This window comes from Halyomorpha halys, unplaced genomic scaffold (genome assembly GCF_000696795.3).
Source record: "Halyomorpha halys isolate HHAL.00 unplaced genomic scaffold, Hhal_1.1 Scaffold104.1, whole genome shotgun sequence".
Lineage (NCBI taxonomy): Eukaryota > Metazoa > Arthropoda > Insecta > Hemiptera > Pentatomidae > Halyomorpha > Halyomorpha halys.
Window position 1 is genome coordinate 1,188,495 of NW_027107578.1, and position 22,252 is coordinate 1,210,746.

Below are 22,252 nucleotides of genomic sequence, written 5' to 3' on the forward strand. Positions count from 1 at the left end.
AATTTATAACCAACTATAAATAATAGTTATTATAGATTAAGGTCAGATTTATATTGATTAAATAAATGTTGATTATATATGCTCTTTAATAAGTATTTTCAATTTATAATAAAAACTCAAGAAACTTGCTGATGAGTTTCAGGTTCATGCCAAATCCTAATTAATCTTCTCCGTATGTTTTTCTTCATTAGGAAAAAAGTATTATTTCCTAAATTTACGTCAAACATACAAATTAACAGTGTTCAATGATTAAAAAATTCGGAAAATTGAGTTTATGCAAATATTTTAAAATATACCACTTTCATTTAACTATATATGGAATATATATTAAGTGTATAATGATATAGATATAATATATAAAGTGTTACTATTGTGAAATTTTTCAAATCTGAGTTTTCAACAGCAATAAAAGTTTTGCGGTCTATGTGTATATGACCAGTCTAGCTCATAAATGTAAAGTTGTACAGTAAATAATTTTTTATTTTATTTTTTTGTGTTCGAGATCTATTTGAGATACTCTATATTCATGGCTGAAAGTACCTTCATTTATATACCTTTATTATTATTATTTATTTTTTAAAAAAAATATTTAAGTCAGCGGTTCCCAGCCGGTAGAACGGTTCCCAGTCTGTAGAACACTAAGGAAAAAATTGTAGCATGTTTCGCCCAATATTAGCTCCAGGTAAAAGTGCAAAGGGGACAATATTAGAATATTAGGTTGCTTAAAATTTCATTTTGAGTTACTTTATTATATTACTTATTTTATTATTAATTTTATTATATCACCAAATTAATAATATAATTATAACAATAAACCTTCACAACATTATTTGTCACTCGACCCTCCGACCACCGATTGGGTATCACTGCTTTAATTGAATACTAGATTGAAACAATAAACGGTATCATGAGGTGGTCTATAGACCAACTATTTACTTAGTTCAGTCCTCAGAGGCAGGAAATAGGATAGATACTATTTCCAACATCGACTCAAGAACTAATTTAAATGATAAACAGATAAAATTATATAATATTGATAATGTTAAAATTGATTAATTTGAAATAATTTTTTCATGTCTTCATAATTATGTTTACTAATTTTTTTAAATTTTGATCTTGTCTTATTCCTAGTTTTTTTTTTAATTTCCAGGTAAGTGATTCACTATTTCTTCTTTATGATGATATCGATGACTCCATGATTTCTACCTCAATAAAATCAGGTATGACGTCATTACCATAATATGTGTTTACTATGAATATTTTAATATTTTGATGTCTATCCTCAGATTTTGCCTAATACTTATGGGTTATTTATTACTTGTATATCACTTTTTGGTATCGCAGAAAACACTTAAAATGTTGACATTTATGTCCAATAGTTTCCAACCCTTAGGGCAGTTATGAAAAATGTGATAATTACAATATTAGTTCTAAATATAATTATAAGGCATGTTTAGAATTGAAATCCTTATATTCCTTTTTTCATTGGGGGTTTGAAAACAATTGACTCCGACGTTTAGCTACAAGTGAGTGAGCGATGCTATTTTTTTGTCTTACCTCCTTTATTAAATAGATAAATAACAGAATTTATATATATATAAATATATGCATGCGTATCTAGTGCCCTTCCTTTGCCACATGGCATTATAAGGGGTTGGGCTGGATCTGCTGAAGGCGGGGGTTACAACATTGGCCAGGAGCCGCTGGCTGGGGGGGGGGAGGTACTAAGAATGGGGAGGGCCGCTCCACTGGGGAATAAAAGGGGAAATGAGTTAAGATTACTTCAGGCTGTAGGCGATACAAATATCCAAATTGTTGTAAATATTTTATGTAGTAAAAATCTAACCTACCAAACTACTTGGAATGTCCGGACTATATGGCATAATTAACGATTGCCCGGTTAGGCAGTAGTGAGGTATTCGGTTGGAATCAGCTCATTCCTATTATTTGATATTGATATTCATCTTACTTGATATTAAAAAAAAAATCGTTTTCTTTAGAAAGCTTAAACAATACATTTTATCTTTGTGAATTTGGGTTTTGAATGTAATTAATTACTCCTGTAAGTGATTGCATGAGATGTTGTAATTAGTGGACTGTATTGGATTAAAATTAAAGATAAGTGACAGATTTAACTTTGACAAAAGTAAGAAGTTAGAATAAATAAAAAGGTTTACATTTTTTTGGCTAATTAATACAAAATGAACATTTCTTTTTTAAATAAAATAAATGCTTATTTTCAAGGGAAATCAGACTAAAATTAAATAAATATTGATTTATACTCACTTTGAAATAGGCTTACTAATCGAAAATCAATCATAAAGTCTGTTACGATTTCTTTCCCTGATTATCCTCCAGCTTGTCCCTGTTGTGGCTTCTGTGCTCAGTCATGTACAAATGTTGATGAGAAGAAAACCACTGAAACCTAAATTCTTTTTTTTCACTTTTCGTACGTTTAGTATGGTTGGTATATAAATCTGGGCTATTTTTTACAATTACCGAAGTAGTGATAATCTAATGTTTTCTCAAACCACAAAAAATCATACAAACATAGTCTGTATGACTTTATGCCTGCCGAAATACTTTGAGATATTGTAAATTACTGATAGAACTCTGACGGACAATTTACAAGTGCTAAAAGATGAATGTTGAGTGAATATTAGTGATACGTGAGTGCATCTGCTTCAATGGAACATAATCACATTATGTACATACCTTTTCCATGATCTGGACTTGGCATCTTGTGATGCTGATTTAAAAGAACCTTTGCCTGGAAAGCTCAGCTATGGAGGAGTTAAAAAAGGAGGTTCAAACCTTTCTCAAGGACATAGCGGGGAACTGCTATGACACTGGCAACCAAAAATTGTGTTAGTCTTCAAATGCACTCCAGCCGAAGTAGTGAATATTTGGTGAAATAGACAAATGTCGAATATAAATATTATAGTAAGAAACACAATTTCCTATTTATAAAAAAATACTTCTGGGACTACCTTAATAAAAAGTGACATAAACCATTGTAATTTTTGTAATGTTATTCTTTGTTGGGTCCTGCCTCATAATATCAGCAGTTGTGTTAGCGTTGTGGGAGTTGTGACTGCGCCAATGAAGTTTATACGGTTGGACTTCAAAGAGACCAACCCGTGACCAGTAATCCGATGGTTGCCAATATTGACCCGGGATAACTAGTGGCTTAGTTAATATTTGATTAAAACTAGTAATGAATTTACCAGCTCCTCTATCTATTACGGATTCGTGTTGAAGCTGCTCAACTTGACAAATTATGCAAAATACAGTTATAATGTTCGCTTGTCATTTGTTCAATTTCTTGTTTTAGCGTTTTGAAACTTGTTTGTTACTATCTCTTGTGGTATATTATTTTTGTAGGACTATTTTAAGTTAGTATCAATGATTTTGACAATTTTGAAAATGAACTTGATTAGAAAAATATAATTGCGTGCATGTAAGAGAATTTGAAAAAGAGAAAATCAGAATATGAATAATTACAGAGAATGATGACGCAAAGAGCAGTTTCCTATCCATAGTTAATTGCTTAATGTTAAGAAATAAAGAAATTCACAATAATTGTTAGTTATTTTTATTAGGAAATTTAACACTTTCTTCAATCTTGAAGTTACAATGAAAGGAAACACATAATTACGTATGATCTCATAATGTAGAAATCATTCTAATCATTTATAGACTTATGATTATTCTACCATAATTAGTCACCAAATGGCTCCTGACTCCTTGAAGAACTGATAGAGATCTTTGTGACCCCAACGACGAGCGAGGAACATCGGGGTATGTCTGAGCTTGGATTCAGTATTTATAAAGGCTTCTTTTCCTACCAAGAACTTGACGGCGTCGAGGTCTCCTGCTGCCGCAGCCCAGTGGAGCGCAGACCACCCCATGATTGAGTCTTGGGTGTTCAAGTCATGAGTTTTATTCGCAATGAAGCCTATCATTTCCAAGTTTGTCTTTCTGCTATCCTGGAACACGTTTTCGATTACTGTCCGAATGCTATCGACAGTAAGCGGCCGATCTTTATCATTCGCATATTCACGCAATCTTCTGCCAATATCAGTAATATTTATATGAATATCTGGTATGGCTTTGTTGAGAAAATCTCGAAGTACTTCTTCGTCAAACCGATGCATGTATTGTTTGTATTCTAACGTTAGGTTAAGAATAGCCTCTATATCTTCCTTAGCAGATTTTCTCAAATATTCGTAGCGTTCAGTGGACTCCATGTCACTCACACTGTCAATCGTCAGGCGCAGGAAGTATGGGTGGCCCCCAGCTACGGCCCACAGAAGTGCATTGAAACTTACTGTATCTACCTCGTTCGCATCAGCACTGGAACCTATCAGAAACTTGGCGATCTCCGGCATTCCAAAGGCGGCTGCCAAGTGGAGAGGTGTTCGCCCGTACTGGTCCTTTGCATCCAATTGAGCTCCAAGACGGATCAGGAAATCCACTCCCTCCACCGTATTCTTCAGAACTGCCTTATGGAGTGACGTCCATCCAATATTATCCTGTACATCAACATCTGCTCCTGCCTCCAGAAGTCCTCGCATAGCTCTCACTTCACCAGACCAAACTGCCATATGCAAAGGAGGCCATTCTAGTCCTTCTAGATTTAAGGGCGATTTTTTATCAATCAGGAAAGTTATAAGCCTATTATTTTTCTTCCAAATAGCGATAGCCAAAGCAGTAAATCCCTTCGAGTTCTTTCCATTATTTCTGAAAAGACGACTGAACTGCTTAAGTTCTACAAAGGGTAATTTCATTCCGTACGTTTCATTAGATAACAAGTCAATCCTTGCTCCATGTTTTATCAGAAGCTCAGCTATCTCGTAATTACCACTGTATGTTGCATAGTGGAGGGGGGTTTCACCCTTGTTTGTTACAGCATTCACCAAGGCTCCACCTTTGAGTAAAATATGAGCTGTATCATTATGCTGCACGACGTGAAGGGGTGTCCTACCAACTCTATTTTTCTGATTTACCAAACCTTTCTTTATCAGGTATTTTATAATTTTGCTTGAACCATTCTTTGCCGCTATGTGTACAACATTGTCACCGCTTTCTGAAGAAGCGTTCAGATTCGCACCTTGTTCTATCAGTTGGAAAGCAGTATCTTGTTTTCCAGCAGCGACTGCTTCTATTAATGGTGGCTTCTTCGTACCACCCCCATCGACATCAGCACCATATTTTAGAAGGAGCATAATCATCTCCATGTTCCCTTGTCGCGCCGCGATTGATAGAGCAGGGCCGTTCTCTGAATCCGCGTTTGGGTTAAGTTCATTTTCTAAAAGGATTCGCGTAATGTTATACCGACATTTCTCCACTGCGTCGTGTAGAGGAGTGTACCGCCATTTCGCGCTGATCGAATTTAAATTCGCATTCACTGCCAGAAGATTTTCCAGAGCCGTGACGTTTCCCGACCTGATAGCATATCTGAGGAGGTCGTAGGGAGCTCCGTCGAGATCCATGAGGGGGTCCGAGACATTGGCATTGACCTGGGCTCCGGCCAGCAACAGGACGTGCATGATCTTCCTGTGGTCAGAGGCGGCGGCCCTGTAGAATGCTGTCACACCCCCTTCAGTCAGCCGCGCATCCGCTTTTACATCTTCAAGCAGGGTGCGCACCGCCGTTTCGTTTCCTTTCAACGCTTCTTGGTGTAGTAAGGTTACTTTGTCAGCCAGTTCCATTCCAAAACAGTATCTAATTATCATAATCTGCAACAAAATGGGACATTTTCTTTAAGAACTTCATTAAAGAGGATTGGTATTATCTATTTTAATCCTGCTATCATAAAAAGTAGTGGTTCTCAACTCATAGAAGTCTGGGGACCACTAGGCCGGAGTTGAACTATTCCCGACTTGTGGAAACAAAGGTCCATTCCTGAAAGCATTTGAAATTAGGATGATGAAAAGTTGATTTTTTTTTTACTTTTACTATACACTATCCTCTTACTACCTTTTAGTTAAACATCCAAACATCAGGAAAATTAATTTTCCATAATTTTAAAATTATTGAAAATAGTTTTAACAATAAATGGACCAAAAATATGTGAATCCAGACCACATTGTTGTACCGAGGACCACCTTTTAGGAACCACTGATATTAAGATTAGAGATTTTTAAAAATCTTAAACTTTTTTTATCTTCACAATTAAAACATAGTTAAAACACCACTTTAGTGTAATTAAAATAAATTAAAATTTGTTTATACCATATATTATATAAATATGATAATTACGCTTTGGGGAGGAAAAAAAATTCAATTAATAAATGTAACACTTAATCCAGATTAGTGATTTAGGCAATTTTTATATTATTTTTTTTTCTAAAAATTCTACACAGTAATATTAAAATTATTTCATAAAATAATAAAAAATTGTTAGTACCTGAAAAAATGAGATAATTAGCAGGCTATGTTTCGATTTTATTTCAGGATTCTTCTTCATTTCTTATGATATCTGAAACAGTGTTTACAAAGGGTCATGCTATACCTTTACAATAAGATGAATTCAAATATGTGCTAGACATATATTTAAGTGTTTATGCTTATAGAAAGTGAAAATTAAATGGTCGTATCATTTACAGTCGTGAAAGAGTAATGGGTGATATTTTAGTGTCTATTGGACAAAGGAATTTTGTTGATTAGCTGATTTATTGATCGCTTACTAAAATTCTTATGGTTAATGTGACATTTGTTGACTATCCCCTCTATCATAATATAAATAACAGCACTTGTTTCGTTTTCAATCTAATTTCTATTGTTTTCTCTTTTAGTTCCTCAATCAGAAAATAACATTATGCTTAAACAACTAAAACTTAGTGAAAAGACCGAGAATAATATTGAATATATAACCTAGTGCCTAAAGTCACATCGAATGGCTTCACAAATAATAACAAAAATGGCAAGTTCTGGAAGCAAGGCTTCATGTTTGACTTGCTAACTAAAACACCACTCAACTAACAGCCGTCACAAGGCAACCAACCCTTCGTCCAAAACTCTTCTCGTTTATATTTAATGATGTTCCAAATTTGGAGCAGTTACCCTTTAGTGGTCATTGCTACTTTATATGTCAATTATAATATGTATATATAAGATGTGTTGATTTGTAAAAAAAAAAAATACAAAAAATGGATCTTTTCAAATATTAAAGACCTAACCTATGTATGTAAACACATAAATAAACCTACTTATATATATAAAATATGTATGCTTTAAAAAATCACCATTTCAGTAATTTAAAACAATATATTTTTTTTGTTAAAAGAAACAAAACTATATAGTACAAGAGCCGGAAAGAAAAACAATGCAGTTACATCCACCTAATCTTTGATTGCTTTAATGAAAACTATATATAATTACCAATCAAAACTATAGTATAGGTAGGGGGAATAAAAAATTGCGGCTGTTTCAAAACCTTAAAAAATATTAATTTTTCATTCGGAGCTCTATATCTTAAAAACTACCAACAAAACTAGGATATCTAAAAGAACATTATTTAAAGGAGAGTAAATTTGCTGAAATATTAGCCCTAATAGAGCTATTTACATCCAATTGTTCTCGAGATACAAACTTTTAAAAAGCAACACTTCAAAAAAATGTACTGGAATATCAGTAGTTAGATGATTTATTTTGAGAAATCTATATCTCAGGAACTATGTGACGTACAGATGTCTATTAGCAATCAAATTAAAGCTAGTTTAATGTACTATAAAGTAGTTTGACCTTTACCTTCGTAGGATAGTTTGATAAATTGATTTATAGTTGTTCGGACTATAAATTTGATTTATGAAAAACTTTATTTCAGAAACCATAGGACGTACAAATGTCTATTAACATTCAAATTAAACATTCAAATTAAATTTACTGTAAAATAGTTAATGATGTTTATCTTTGTAGGAGTAGTAGTTTTTATGATATTTGACAAAATATACTCATAAAATGTTAATTTCTAGTTTTTCGAATAAAATGATGGATTTTTGAAAAAATATATCTCTAGACCCATAAGACGTACATATGTCTGCCAACACCCAAAATAAAGAAAATTTAACTTACTATAAAGTGGTTTATGATATGTATCTTATATGATGTATCATTGTATCACATATGAATATAAATTTGGCAAATGAAAATTTGTCCGAACAACTATAAATCAATTTATTTTAGCAAATTTCATGAAAACTATTACTCTTACGAAAATAAACATCATAAACTACTTTATAGCTCATTAAACGAGCTTTAATGTGAATGCTAATAGACATCTGTACGTCACATAGTTCTTTAGATACACAGTTCTCAAAATACATTAACTAACTACTCATATTTCATTACTTTCTATGTAAAAGTATTATTTCTATTAGGGCTTACATTTTAGCAAATTTACTCTACTTTAAATAACGTTCTCTTAGATTTTCTGTTGTTGGTAGTTGTTAAGATATAGAGCTCCGAATAAAAAATTAATCATTTTTAACGTTTTGAAACAGCCGCCATACTTTTTATTAACTTTTATTCCCCCTACCTATACTTGGGAGCCTCATCAATTTTGACTAGTTTTCAATTAAGTAATCAAAAATTGGGGTGAAACAACTGCATATTTTCTCCTCTTGGGCTCTTGTACTAATAATATCAACTAAATGTCATCCACTTCTTTGGTTTAGACATGTGAACACCCATGTTCACTAATAAACTTATAAAAGCGGCCCTTTCGATCTATCACGAGGGAAGTAAAAAATAGTCCTGTTCATAATGTGTTTTAATTTGACCAAATTTCATTAACTACTTTCCTTTACACAGATTCAAATGTAATTTGTATAGACTAATACTTGAAAAACATTTCATGTTTGGTCCCTTTAAACGACAAACATTGACAAAAACTTGTCTGCTATCTAAATGCCACTGATGTAAAGAATAACGAAATATATAGGCTAAGAAACAAGATGGAAAAAATTGAGTCTTTGATAGGCGATTTGATGCTGATGATTTTTTATATTTATCACTCGTAATTTTACTAGGCTATATTCTGGAAACATAAAATAGTATAGAGTAGTTTGAGACCTGACAAGTGAAAGTCTCTATCAAGCCTCTCATGAAGAGTGCCTATCATCTCTCTCCTCCTGATACTCCAAATAAATGTTAGAGATAAAGAGCTTTCTCATTCTTAATCTAGATCTATAATGAATTCGAAGGTCAATCCTGGAGACAATTTTTGAAATAGTTCTCTGAATAGTATGGCTTAGTCTCTGTATTTCGTATAAAGTGAACAAAGTGTATCTAATACCACGCTGTCGTAGAATACCACGATTATTGTAAACCCAACTCTTCTGATTTCACTAGAGGGAGGAAGATCGCATTGTTCATAGGTGCAATTATACATTTTCAACAATTTCAAAAATTAAAGTAGAAGAATAAGTTGATAGTAGAGATTAGTAATTATAAGCTCACTCACCTGTGCACCTAGAGCAGCTCGTCGAAATACACTGACAACTTTTTCATACTGCCCTTTGGCGTGACGTGTTTTCCTCGGCTTCTCCTCTCGTGCGGTCCGCCCGCACGCTTACAAACGTTAATCTATCCTAAACATCTCCATTAATGATAATTACTACATTAGTGCACCTGTCGTGCTACTCCTCGCACCTGTCGTGATGCTCTTTACGCTTATCGTGCGCTGTTTGGTTATTTTACATTTGTAAACATTTTGCTCTCGTCCGTTCCCATTAGCCCGTTACTGAGCGTCCTAATTGTTGTAGTATACGCTAACTGATAGAATAACAGTAGACTGTTCAGAAAATTGGTAATAACTTCACTTTGAATCCAATTAGCTGTTGTTTTTCATAAATTGTTTTTTAAAAGCTTCCAGATTTTTATATTATATTCAGATTCCTTTAGTGAGTATTGCTATCTAGAAACAAATATTCTTTTTTTTTTTCCTTTTTTCCTATGACAGTAACCCTGTGAGAGAGCAGTTTATTGATTTTATATACATGTTCAATGCTCTCGAGAGCATGAGACCTTGTAAGAAGTATATTAGTACATTTTCAAAACATATTTACACATATATATTCATACAGTGAAACTTCTCTAAACGGACATCCCTTTATAACGTGAACCTCCCTTAACGATAATTTCATAATGGTTCCGGGCAACGAGGTATTTAATACATTTGAACCCTTATATTACTGGAACACAAATTTTATTCCCAATCAGCAAATTCCACTGCTTTTAAAGAGAAAAAAGCCAGAGAATATGACATGCACATACGATTCCAGAATTTAATTTTATAGACCACTTTTTTCAGAAAGTATTCATATTAAACGTTACATTATACCAATTTTTATACCGAATGTATTAGAAAATTAAAGTAAGTGGTTATTTAATTACTGCTTAGTTCTTTTTTTTTTTTTTTTTAAATGTGTGTGAGTACCACCAATGGGTGGTTCCTTCCCAAGATTTTCAAGTGTATATGAAACATACTACATATTTACCTGTTGTATTATTTTGTACAGTTGTAAATTACAATAAATAAATAATAAAAAAAAAAAAAAATGTGTGTGAAAATTTTAATGATTTTGAAATTATATTTTGTATTTTAAAAAAAAAAAGAAGAAGGTTGCTTTGTTCTTTTGTTTGTTATGAATTTCTCTTTTATTTTATCTGAAACGTTTAACATTTATTTTATTAGAGAACATTGACAGCACAAAAAGACCTTTGATCTTTGTGTTGTAACATTCTGTTTATATAATAATAAATTTAAACCCTTCCCTTAAAGTGTAAATTTAGACGTTCCAATACTAGTCTAATGTAAAAATCTAATGAAAAACTCCATGCTTGCAGCATGCACTGCAAAATTTCTTCTTATATATTATTAATGTCACAGGTCACCCCAGTCGATTCTCGAAATTTGACTAAATATTCACTAATACCCCATTTTTTCAATATATATTGATTCCGAGTACCATTTTTTAGCCGATATAATTAATTTTTAATTTAATATTAATCCTTGAGTAACAATTTGCAGTGTTTTTAAAATAAAAAAATTAAAAGTGCATGCTGAAAGAACATTTTAATAATTTTTATAATCAGCTTAACGTTTAAAGAAAATGGGTAAATAATTGGAGACAAATTTAGCCTTTTCAGTAACTCTATCATCTTTTCGTTAATTATTCTTATTTTTAAAAATAATTATTTAATATTTTTCTATCTGAAATTTCGTGTGAAGCGCAAAATGTTTTTTAATGATATTTGAAAAAGAATAAAATTTTCATTTAGAACGTATAGATTTTTGTAAAATTTTATAATATCCCAACAATGAACAAAAAAAAAAATAATAAACCCTTTTTTTAACAAAATTAGGTAAAACCAAAATCTAAATATCCTCTATACTAATAGTTCACCATTCTCAAAATAATTTTCCTCTTTATTTTTTTTTTTTGCTTCCGGGTGTTTGTTCGCCGCATTAATACAGTTCAGCATTAACAGCAATGGAAAAATGAATCATTGTGTATTTAAAAAGTCATTACTTTAAGAAAACCGAATTTCTCAGCTGTTCAACGCCTAAGAATAGACGGTTTACAATGTTTTAAAAATTACTGTTCATAGTAGCTTAAAAATAAGACGGTTGGAACTCTGAAATACGTTCATGTTTTCGGCGAATTGGGAATGGCTGACCACATCAGATCTCATAGACTGAGTTCCAGAGTCTATAGCCCTTGCACGTCCCAGTCGTAAAAATAAACTTGAGCCATTGCTCAGCGTGGAACCGATAACTCTTGACCACTCCCGCTGATTCTATCTCAAAAAGTTCACTTTGATTTAGGGCCTATCTTTTAATATATCCTTTTAAAAAAATCACTTTTCGTTAGGTTACAAAAATATTTATGATGTATCTTTTTTTTTTTTTTAGATATAAAAACTTTTTATTTATTGATAGATATTACAATCTGACACACAGTTGTGGGCAATAGGTAATAGTGATGAATGATCTCATTCATTCTCAAATAACATAAAATAAAAATAAAAATAAATGACAAAAAAAATCCCTCTTAAAATATATACAAACAGGACGATAAACAAAATGAATATAATCAAACTATGTGTATGAAAAAATAAAATAACATAATGATAAAATAATATGATCTATAGTCACATTTACACTCTTATATACAATATTTACACAATCGACCTGAGGATCCCTGAGCCCACTCTATCTCCCACGTGTGAGCCAGTGGAGGCTGAGCAAGAGCGCTAAAGCTGCAAACTATGATATATTTAAATAAGAAAAAACAATGAATAATTATTGAGTGAGTTCTTTTAATTCTTTTAAATTGCGATAATAATGGATTCTTTTAATCTATTATGATAGATTTTATTTTTTAGGAAAATTTATTTCCTTTTACTTGTGTTGTACATGTATTGTTTTACCTATTTTATTGATATATTATGTTTGTTTTATTTTATCAATTTTTTTTCTTATTTTTAATATCAATATTTTGTTTAAATACGTACTTATAGCCCTAATACGTATTGCCCTTGAGTGTGGCGATTTGAATTATCTAAAAAAAGAAGTTTATGAAAAATCCATTACTCATAGATCAAGAACTGGTTTCTTTTAAATACCTGAAAGTCTTCATGTATCAATTAAAAATATCTGGAAAATTAAATATTCTTCATTGATTGATGTCCCATTTTTTTCTTATTAAGGCTTGTTGATATTTTTTTTTTATTTATCTTTTATATAAACCATTCATTTTTATATTAGTTTTCCTATAAATATAATACCGTAGAAAAAGACTTTTTCTGATTTGATAAATAATTAATATTTGAAACAAAATGTTATTTACTACAAACACACTATCTACCAATTATTATTTTATTTTCATTTGCTTAAGTAATATTCATAATTAATATTCAATGATCTAAGGTCTCATAATGTTTTAATTCTCCTAACATGTTTTAACCTTTCTTATTTCTTCTCTGCTGTTACCTTTGTTTATAAAAGTACTAACAAATTTCGCCCAAAAATTAGGTACTAATAGATAATGGCATTTTCTAGTTTTAAGTCAAATCATTTAAATGTTTTATCTATGAGATTTCTATTTGATTAGAATTTTCTTGGATAAAATATTTTTTTAAGAGGAAAGAAAGTAGAATTTCGTTTTTTGCACCGCAATAAACCCTCAAATTTAAATTTTCACAGTAATGGGATATTATTTTTATTTTTTTTAATATTGATAAAAACATTTATACCCAGATGAATGGTTAATCGGCTCCAGTTACAGATAAACTTTCCTTGATCCTGTTTCCAGGTATATTTTCCATTACTATCAGAGTCCCGACTCGAACTGTTGACCACCTAAAATATGAATATTAGTTTCAAAGTGTCCATTACTGCAATGTCTAATACAGGAGTCTTTACAAATGTCAGATGCATGTGAACATTGGACAATTTTTTATCAACCTGTTGTTATACTTCTGAAGTCCATTATAAAAAAAAGAGTAATTATGTGTTTGTCGATGGTTGGTGTATGACAGTATGCAGAATAAGTTAATTACTTACCTAGGAGTCATTTATCAACAGTTTTTTTATAAATCCTCCAACCTTCTTATATCGAAAATAATTTAATGAAAAGAGAAGTTAATGGATTGAAGTTTATATACAGAGACCGGATTTTCGTTCGGTCAAAAAACCGAAATGGAGAATACTGAATCCCTAATCTTTCATGGGTTGTAATAATTAATCCTAAATAGGTACTGTGAAAACACCATAATAAACAAAATCGTGCAGTAAAAATCCGGACTATGTAAAATTTTGTATAAAACACCCAAACTCTGCTACAATCAACTTTATTATACAATATATAATAATACTATGTACATGAAAATCCTGGAGTTTGGCTGGCTAAATATTCACTACATTTGTGGAAACATACACAAAAAAACTGAACAACTTTGATTAAAAACCAACTCTTTTGTCCATAATTATTAATCCTAGGGGAAGCTAATAGCATTTTTATTCCTGATATGGAGAACTTCTTAAAACTAGAATGTTATTTATGTTATATATGTTCAGTTAGCTGGAACAGTTATTTGATGAAGTGAAGTAAAAAAATTTCCATTTATAAATTTCTTTAATTTTATAACATTTATTATGTAACAATGTTTTAGGGCCATCGCTCCATCATCAAGCATACTTACCATTATTATTTACTTAAATTTTATTTTTTATACAATATCATTTCTCTTAATTTAGTCAACCAGATAAAAATTATACTATTATAAATTGTTGTCTACAATTGTTAATAATTCCATTGTCATATTTAAAATAAGAGGAATCTTTTATTAACTTGTTGCTAGCATATAAATTCTAATAACATTAGACTAATATGTTTACTCAAAATATTTTCCAATCTCAAAAACATTCCCTTTATGTATAAAAATATGTTACTAGAGGATAAAGATATAATATAGTTTTTGGAGTAATGCAATTTATAAAATTATTATTGGCAATGGATTTAGTCATATTAGTGATCAACAAGAACAATTTTTATATATGATATGGGGAAGGTTATGTTTGTGAAGAGGGTCGGGATCGTTGGCATTTCTCCAGTATCTTTTGTCATCACAAAGGGATTCCTTTTCACGTGGACCATCTCAACAAAAGCTGTACGGTGTATGGTCCTCTCGGAAAATATGATATTTATACGCGATATGAAGAAAGTTGTTTATTCTGGTAAAACGATAACTTAGAAGTGAGAGAGACCAAAGGCGACAGTACCAAGGGGATTCGATGAGGACTTTATGGTCGATCTCATCTCAATAACCTACCTCAAGGTTGGGGTCTGTTACCCCTCTGCAAGAAGCGACCAATTTAGAACATAGATCATTTACTAAAAATATGTAGTTTATTTCAGTGAGATTCATAATATAAATATAATATAGACTATGTAATATTTAGTATGCAATGTCTCATGGATTTTTTTAATGAGTTACCTTAGTAATTATTAAAGATAATTATCTAAAATTATATATAATTATTAATGATTAATGGTCACGTTATTATATTTCTTCCGTACTTAAGTCAGAGCACCCACTCTTTGCCATAAAAATCAGGATTAATATGTCCGATTCTTCTTTGGAAGGTTTGAATTTCTGATCAAGACTCTTCCCTCCAAAAGCTTCGTCATGAAAACTGATCAATAGTTCTTTAGACGTCAAATACATACTTTTCGAGAATTTCCTAAGGATTAATCTTCTATTTGCGCAATAATGTTTGATTACGTTTCTGTTTTTCTAGGCGATCAACTATTCGCTTATTACGCAATTTTTAGATTCCTGTGTATTGCAGATTGCTAGTACAAGCGGCTTATATTAAACTATTGACATTAGGTGGCATTAAATTTAATAAAAATTAAAAAAAAAAACAGATAATTAATAAAAACATCGAGGGTGTTACAAAAAAAATTTTGTGTAGCAACAATTTGGCGACATTATTTTACCCTAAACTTAAAACACACCATTCGAAATGTATATAACATTTCTTCTTTTCTTCGTAGTCCTTTCACACTATCACTATCGGTGGGACACATTTAGCACACATATCTTTATGACGTCATTAGAGTAATGTTATCCTTTACAGAACAATATAATCAACTTCAACGGTACACATCATTTTGGGGAACTATAATTAATAAAGGAGAAACTTTCTACTATGACTTCAATTTTTACTGCCACGTATAAAATAATGGTACTATTTCTGTAACCATATTTTCATAAATTTTTCACATTATCTCGACCATTGAAAGGAAAATAAATTGTTTTCTGATTGTTCCTTTAGCATTGAATATTATTACTGCAGTGAATGATATATTTGAATACATTGTAGCAATATAAGCATATTATGTTTTCGGAGAAGTAAACAATTAAAATGCCATAAATGTATTTAACTTTTCCAATTTTTAATATATTAAAGTCTCTTTATATGCTTTCAGAGGTGTAGTAAATGAATGTCTTGAGGTTTCGCCTTCGCAAATTGTTTTATTTTAACATTTAAGATTTCCAACAAAGAGGGACCGACTTATGATCGCACGTTGATGCTAGAGAAAAATCTTACGTACATAATATCTAAAATAACTTTTCTTGGATTCATTTATATCGTAATATTTTTTCGAAAAAAAACTAAATAGTTTTTGACATATATACAAAAAAGCTGAAAAATAGATCTCAGAAAAAGGAACATTATTTTGAATTTTGAAATAGAAAAAAAACAAGGTTTCCAGAAAAAATATCTGTCAGAAAACCATAGATATTAGTTCAGCGACCCGAAAATAACTGGTGGTGCCAAATTTATGACTACAACGAAACTTTCCCCTATTTTCCAACGTTGCCTAAACCAGAAGTCATCAACCCTATGGCCGCATAATCTTACCTGTACCAGCGATCACCATGGAAAATATTTTACCTGCTGTAGAAAACATTGTATAAAAGAATATTTTCAATAAAATGTTTCATATTTAATTGAAAATATAAGCGAAATTTTTGTATTTTTATTTCATCATTATTATTTTACGTGACATACTGCAGATTGACATTTTTTATGTAACATGTTTATTTTTTTTTAAATGTCTCTCAGTTACTTGTTATAACTACATATATTAAAATGTTCTATTATAAATCAATCATAGTTTATTTCATAGCATATTATCTTTTAATTTTATTGATTAATATATTTTATTTTATTGGTTTAATTTCAACAAAAAATTTTTTTTGTTATAATTTGTTGACATTTTGATGACGGTGCATTGAACTTATTGTATACTTCGTGCTGTATATTTTATGATTAGAACAATATGTACTGAGTAATTATACTTTTTATAGTGTGTTTTATAAATATTATTAACAAAAAAAATTAATACAAATTCAATAAAATTATGTTGTTGCTCGAACCTTGTACATGAACTACAAGTATAAATGTATCCACAGGTAGCAAAAGGTTGAAAACTCCTGGCCTAAACTATTATAAAGGGCTATATTAGACTATATATAGGGCTATTCGTTTTGATCAGTATGTTCTAAAACGAAAAGGAACACTATTTGGTTTCTGAAGTTTTTGCTTACCAAAATGAATGAAAATTGGAACTCTATTTTCTAAAAAATACTATACATGGAGTATTTTTGTAGTAGTAGATTTTGAATAGAAGTCAATAAGTCAGTTACTATGGGCTAAATTTTAGGTTTTTGATTAGGTAAGCTTTCTATGAATTAATATTCTCAATTATATAATAAAAGGGATCAAAGCAGGATTTGAGTGTTTTATGCACGTTTTGGGTTTTTGCAGCACGTTTTTTTTTTGTTTTTTATAAAAGAAAAATCCGATCTGTAACCATGACAAACCGTTTGCTTCAATTTGTAATGACCCGGATATGAAAAACATTCTTTTTTTTATTTTAAATATATTTTAATTTAAGCCTGGTTGCAAGGAGTTATAGACTGTGTTGTTCCTTCCTGGAGATAAATTTAATTTATTTCGATCCCGGCCTTTGGAGAGCTAGCGATATTTTTAACGGCCCTCAGTAATGGCTGTCTGTTTTATGTGGCCCGAGCTAAAGGGCGGTCATCCTGAAACATCTCCCTCCACTCACCCTCTCTCACTCACTCACTCCCTCTCCACCAGTTCCTATCAAAGCTCGGCCTCGTAAAGGTGGGTCCTAAACCTTTTTATTGCAATAAATCAATATAAAAACTTTACTCAGGTAGCCTTGTCTTCGTGTTATAGGGCGACTCTTATTCTGCTTGGTCAGTAATTGCCCCGTACTTATAGGGTAATAAAAATAACAAAGGTAATTTTTTAAATAATTATTTTGAGGTAGTTCGGAAGGTAAGTTATAGTTTAATAAATGAAAATACAGCACCAATAATTAATAATGTTAGACGTAAACGTTCTGGGTTTATTTCAAATTATAGTAATTTTAGTAATAGTGAGGCGTGAAGAGGTGGAAATCAGACAGAGAGTGAAAACAAATAAATGAAAATTGGTTGGAAACTATGTATGGAATTTAAAAAAAACAATAATAAAAAAAAATTAATATGAAATGTCTAAGGGATAAATTCGAATATTTGGGAAAATAAAATATGAAACATGGCCTTTGATGACTATTCGGTTTTTCTCCCTTAGGTCCTACAACCAACAGCAACATAAATCATTTAATAACTTATTAGCTCGAAAAGGGTAAATTGAAAAATGAAAAGTTTATATTTTGCAATATTATTATAAATGTATTTTTCAAAACTCCAGCAGAAATCTGACTAAAGTAGCTTTCTACGTCTTAAAGTATTTGTTCAGGACTGATCTTCATTAACAAATTCCAACGGATCAAGGAGACTGTCAGGAATTCCTCCCCTCTCCCCTACAAAAAGATAAAAGAAAAAAAGGTAAAAAAAAAGAAGAAAAAAATGAAATGTCTAGGAGATGAATCAGAATATCTGGGAAAATATAATATTAAACACGGTCGTTGATGAATATTGGACTTGACGCCCTCAATAATTTATAAACAATAATATCATTTATTTATCTTCTTAATAACCCGAAAAGAGTCATTAGCAACATTACAAATTTAGATTCTGTAATATTTTTTTTTCATTTATTGACATTTACAATTGTATATAAAATACAACAAGCAAATTTGAAGTAAGATCATAATGATATTATATAGCATGCAGAGAAACTACCCATTAGTAGAATTCTACAAACATTTTACTATATAAGGTCCAAGGCCATCTTCTTTTCAGGCGCCTCGGAGGATTGCCAGGAATTGAAGAGGATGCAAGGTTAGAAACTAGTGGGTTTGGTTGGTTAGGGAGTTCATAATGGAAGGAATGAAATCGGGTTAGGGCTAGATCGGTTACGTAAGGAACATGTAATAATATTTAAATGTAATTTTTAAAACTCCAGCAGACTCACTACAGGGCCTTCGACATCTTATAATACCTCTTCATGATCACTCTTCAATAACACGTTCCATTGGATTAAGGACAATATCGGGGATTCCAAAAAGGCATACAAAAAAGTTTCGAAGTTTTGTTAGTGTTCTCTGGTGAGACCTCGAGATCTTTTAAAAGATTGCTGTGAGAAACACTCAGTGCCCTATGTGAAGTTTACACAGAATGCCTTCTATTTTGAAACTGCGACAGTTTGTGTTCTATTTAATTGGTATTTGTTTAATATCACCAAGATTCATTAAACTTCATTTTTATATCTTATTTGGTGCACTAAAAGCTTAGTCCAGTAATTTTTAGAGTTAATGAAACAGGTTTTTTTTTTTTTTAACAGGTCCTTTATTTTTACAAGCCTAATGAGCAGTATTTTTAGCTCTCTCTTTTCTGTGTATGAGATGTAAAATTTATAAAAACATTTAACTGAAAATATTTTTACATTTACTTCATTTTAATTAATTTTTCTACATTTGCTTCTTTTATCTTATATAAATAAAAAAAAAACCAGATAATATACTTTCTCCCATTAATATAATATTATTAAAGAATACCAAAATGAAGATAATTACAATCTGTATATTTACGTATTATTTATCTACATATAAATCTTCAAAATATATGAAGTAAATATGTCCATTTTCTTGAAAGCTATAATTCAAAATTATTATTGGAGCATGTCCTGTTGATAAATCTCATGTCTATTAAAAATCTGGATTAGTAATACCTAAGGGATGGATATGGTAAAATTTAAATTTTTAAGTAAAACCAATGGTGTCCAGTGTAAAATATTTATTTATCATAAAATTTATATTTTTTATAAGTGGTTATATTAATTTTTGATAGAAAGTTACTCGTTTATATTAATAAATTAGAACATTCTAATTTATTAGTATTAACTTTTTTTTGCTTTAGATAGTAAAGTTATGTAACATTGGAAATAATATAAGTACGTACTTATCGGTAAATATATATTATAAAAATAAATATATCTGTCTTCATATGGGATTTGCAATTTCAAGTTACTGAAGGATATCTGAGAGGGATAATCCGTTTTTTTTTTATTTACCGAAGTTCTAAGCCCTGGATATAAAGGAAAACAGAAGAGACTCCCGTTACTAAGGATGTAAAAACGTATTCACTGGTAATAGAGAGTAGGAGGAGATCAGGATCCCAGCTTCTTATCCTTTACGAGGTCCTAAGTAACACGATGCCCCAGTTACCACACTTTTCCAGTTCCCTTTATATTTAAACAAATCTGGGTCACATAGGTTCCATTTCGTGCCGCGTTTATATCAAATACTTACTTGTATATCGATATTTTCTGATTTGACAGTAAATTAAATGGCAATTTTTATTTTTGATATTATTTTTATGATTTTACTTTCTGTTGACGACATTTCATGGTTTCTTTCCCCCTCCCCCAACCCTCTCTATCCTCTATTCATACTATGCGTTTATGCGTATTATTTCTGTTTTTCTAATTTGATGAACAGTTACATTTCACAGGATGTTTTTAAAAAACTCATCGCAATATTTTATGATAATGACAAACAAGAACCTGGAAATTAATGGTTAAAAAATCCATATGTAACTTTTTATAAATTAGGACAACGGACCTGAAACCTATAATAAGATAGTTCAGAAGAGGGGGGGGAGAGGGAGATGATAAAATTGTCCAAAACCTTAAAATAAAATATTAGAAATACAAAATAAAAAAAAACCTTCTTAGAAAATTAAATTTAAAAGCTCTATTATTATTAATTGGAATGAAGGCTATTTGAAAGTTCTTAGTTATTTTATTATTATTTTTTATAATTCCTCTTACTAACAAGAGAGTATGGGTAGTGCCATTACTTTTTCAAATGATCAAATATTCTGAATATTTTATTAATCGATATATGACTAACTATCGATACTTTGAATCCTATGTAATTCAAGAAACTCTTGTTTGAATGCGAAGAAAATACAATAACTTCTAACGGTTAGATTTCAACTCTTTTTTCTAGCATTTATTCCTATTCCTGGAATATTTTCTACATTGCAAAATACGTATTTCTCTTTCTTTTTTCTTTCAGTAAATTATGAGATTGTTTCATAGTCTAGAGTTAGACATTTTTATTCCTATTTTCTTTTATACAATGAGAGATGCTTAATTATTTAAAATAAACCTAATGGTAATAGTTAATGCTAATAGTTAATAATTGTTAATAGTGATTATAGATTGATATGAGGAGAGGATAAAGATAGTCGGGAGTGCGAAATTTTTATTTTTAGAATTCAGTGAAAAATAAAAATGAAATAATAACAAACATGTAAATATAAATGACAATAAAATAAGTAGATAGTACTTATAAGATAAAAAATAATATTGTTTGAGGAAGATTCGCTTAAAATAAATAATTTTTTTAAATCATTTATTTTGTTTAAATCTTACCTTTGCAATATTATATTTTATCTTCTATATTACGTATTAACTACTATTTACTTAATTTATTGTTGTGTATATTTCTATGTGTGTTTATTATTATTTTATTTTTATGTTTCTCTGAATTAATGTTGTTATCTCGTTTTGTCCTTTAGCTCCGATCAAAGATCTGAAATTCAGGTTGAAACGTCGGCACAAATAAGTCTTGTTTATTTATGTATCTTCTACTCCTATTATTATAGGTACTTGAAAATTTTGTACTTAGAGTCTGTAATATTATTTCAATGAGGCTATGCATATTAAGGCCTGGAGTCCAAAGTATACTTGATTGGCACTAAAGCTGATTGCGAATTTCCTAAAAAGTCTCAATTGAGCAGTACAATCGGAGAAATAAGGAAAATCCGATTTTAATGAGAACCTTTCCATACCAAGGGTTATAATGTTATGTCATTTTTTTTTTTCGATTCCAGGAATAGCGAGGTATCTTTATTGCTAACGAATTTCCTACATCTTTCTGATTTCTTCCTTAATCCGGTTTCAGTACGGACAGGGTTATTAAATAATATCGGGTAGAACATTCCAAAACTCTCTTGAAGTTTTCTGAGCTTCCTTACCCTGTTATATTAGATACTCAACTGATTCTTGCTATGTAGCTGTAATAAAATTTGGTACTGTGTACAACAATCCGTATTGAGGAGTTTGCTTTACCAAGTTAACGTAATTCCCTTTTCCATAATATGTTTGATTAATTAGAAACTATAGTAATTTTAATTTATTTCTTATGTCTGCATCATTTATATTCATTTTTTAAATTTATTT

General features: G+C 30.5%; 2 protein-coding genes across 3 annotated transcripts in view; one reads left to right on the forward strand and one right to left on the reverse strand.

The window, feature by feature from the left end:
- The window catches only part of LOC106677602 (uncharacterized), a 938,458-nt gene that overhangs the window by 178,904 nt on the left and 737,302 nt on the right, over positions 1–22,252 (forward strand). The gene's annotated exons all lie outside the window — the stretch shown is intronic.
- LOC112211965 (serine/threonine-protein phosphatase 6 regulatory ankyrin repeat subunit A) lies at positions 3,609–6,487 on the reverse strand. The gene is made up of 2 exons (XM_024364418.2): positions 6,413–6,487; positions 3,609–5,741 (listed from the first exon to the last, which is right to left on the reverse strand). Exons 1-2 carry the CDS (start codon positions 6,470–6,472, stop codon positions 3,726–3,728), a joined length of 2,076 nt encoding a protein of 691 aa, XP_024220186.2. The 5' UTR covers positions 6,473–6,487; the 3' UTR covers positions 3,609–3,725.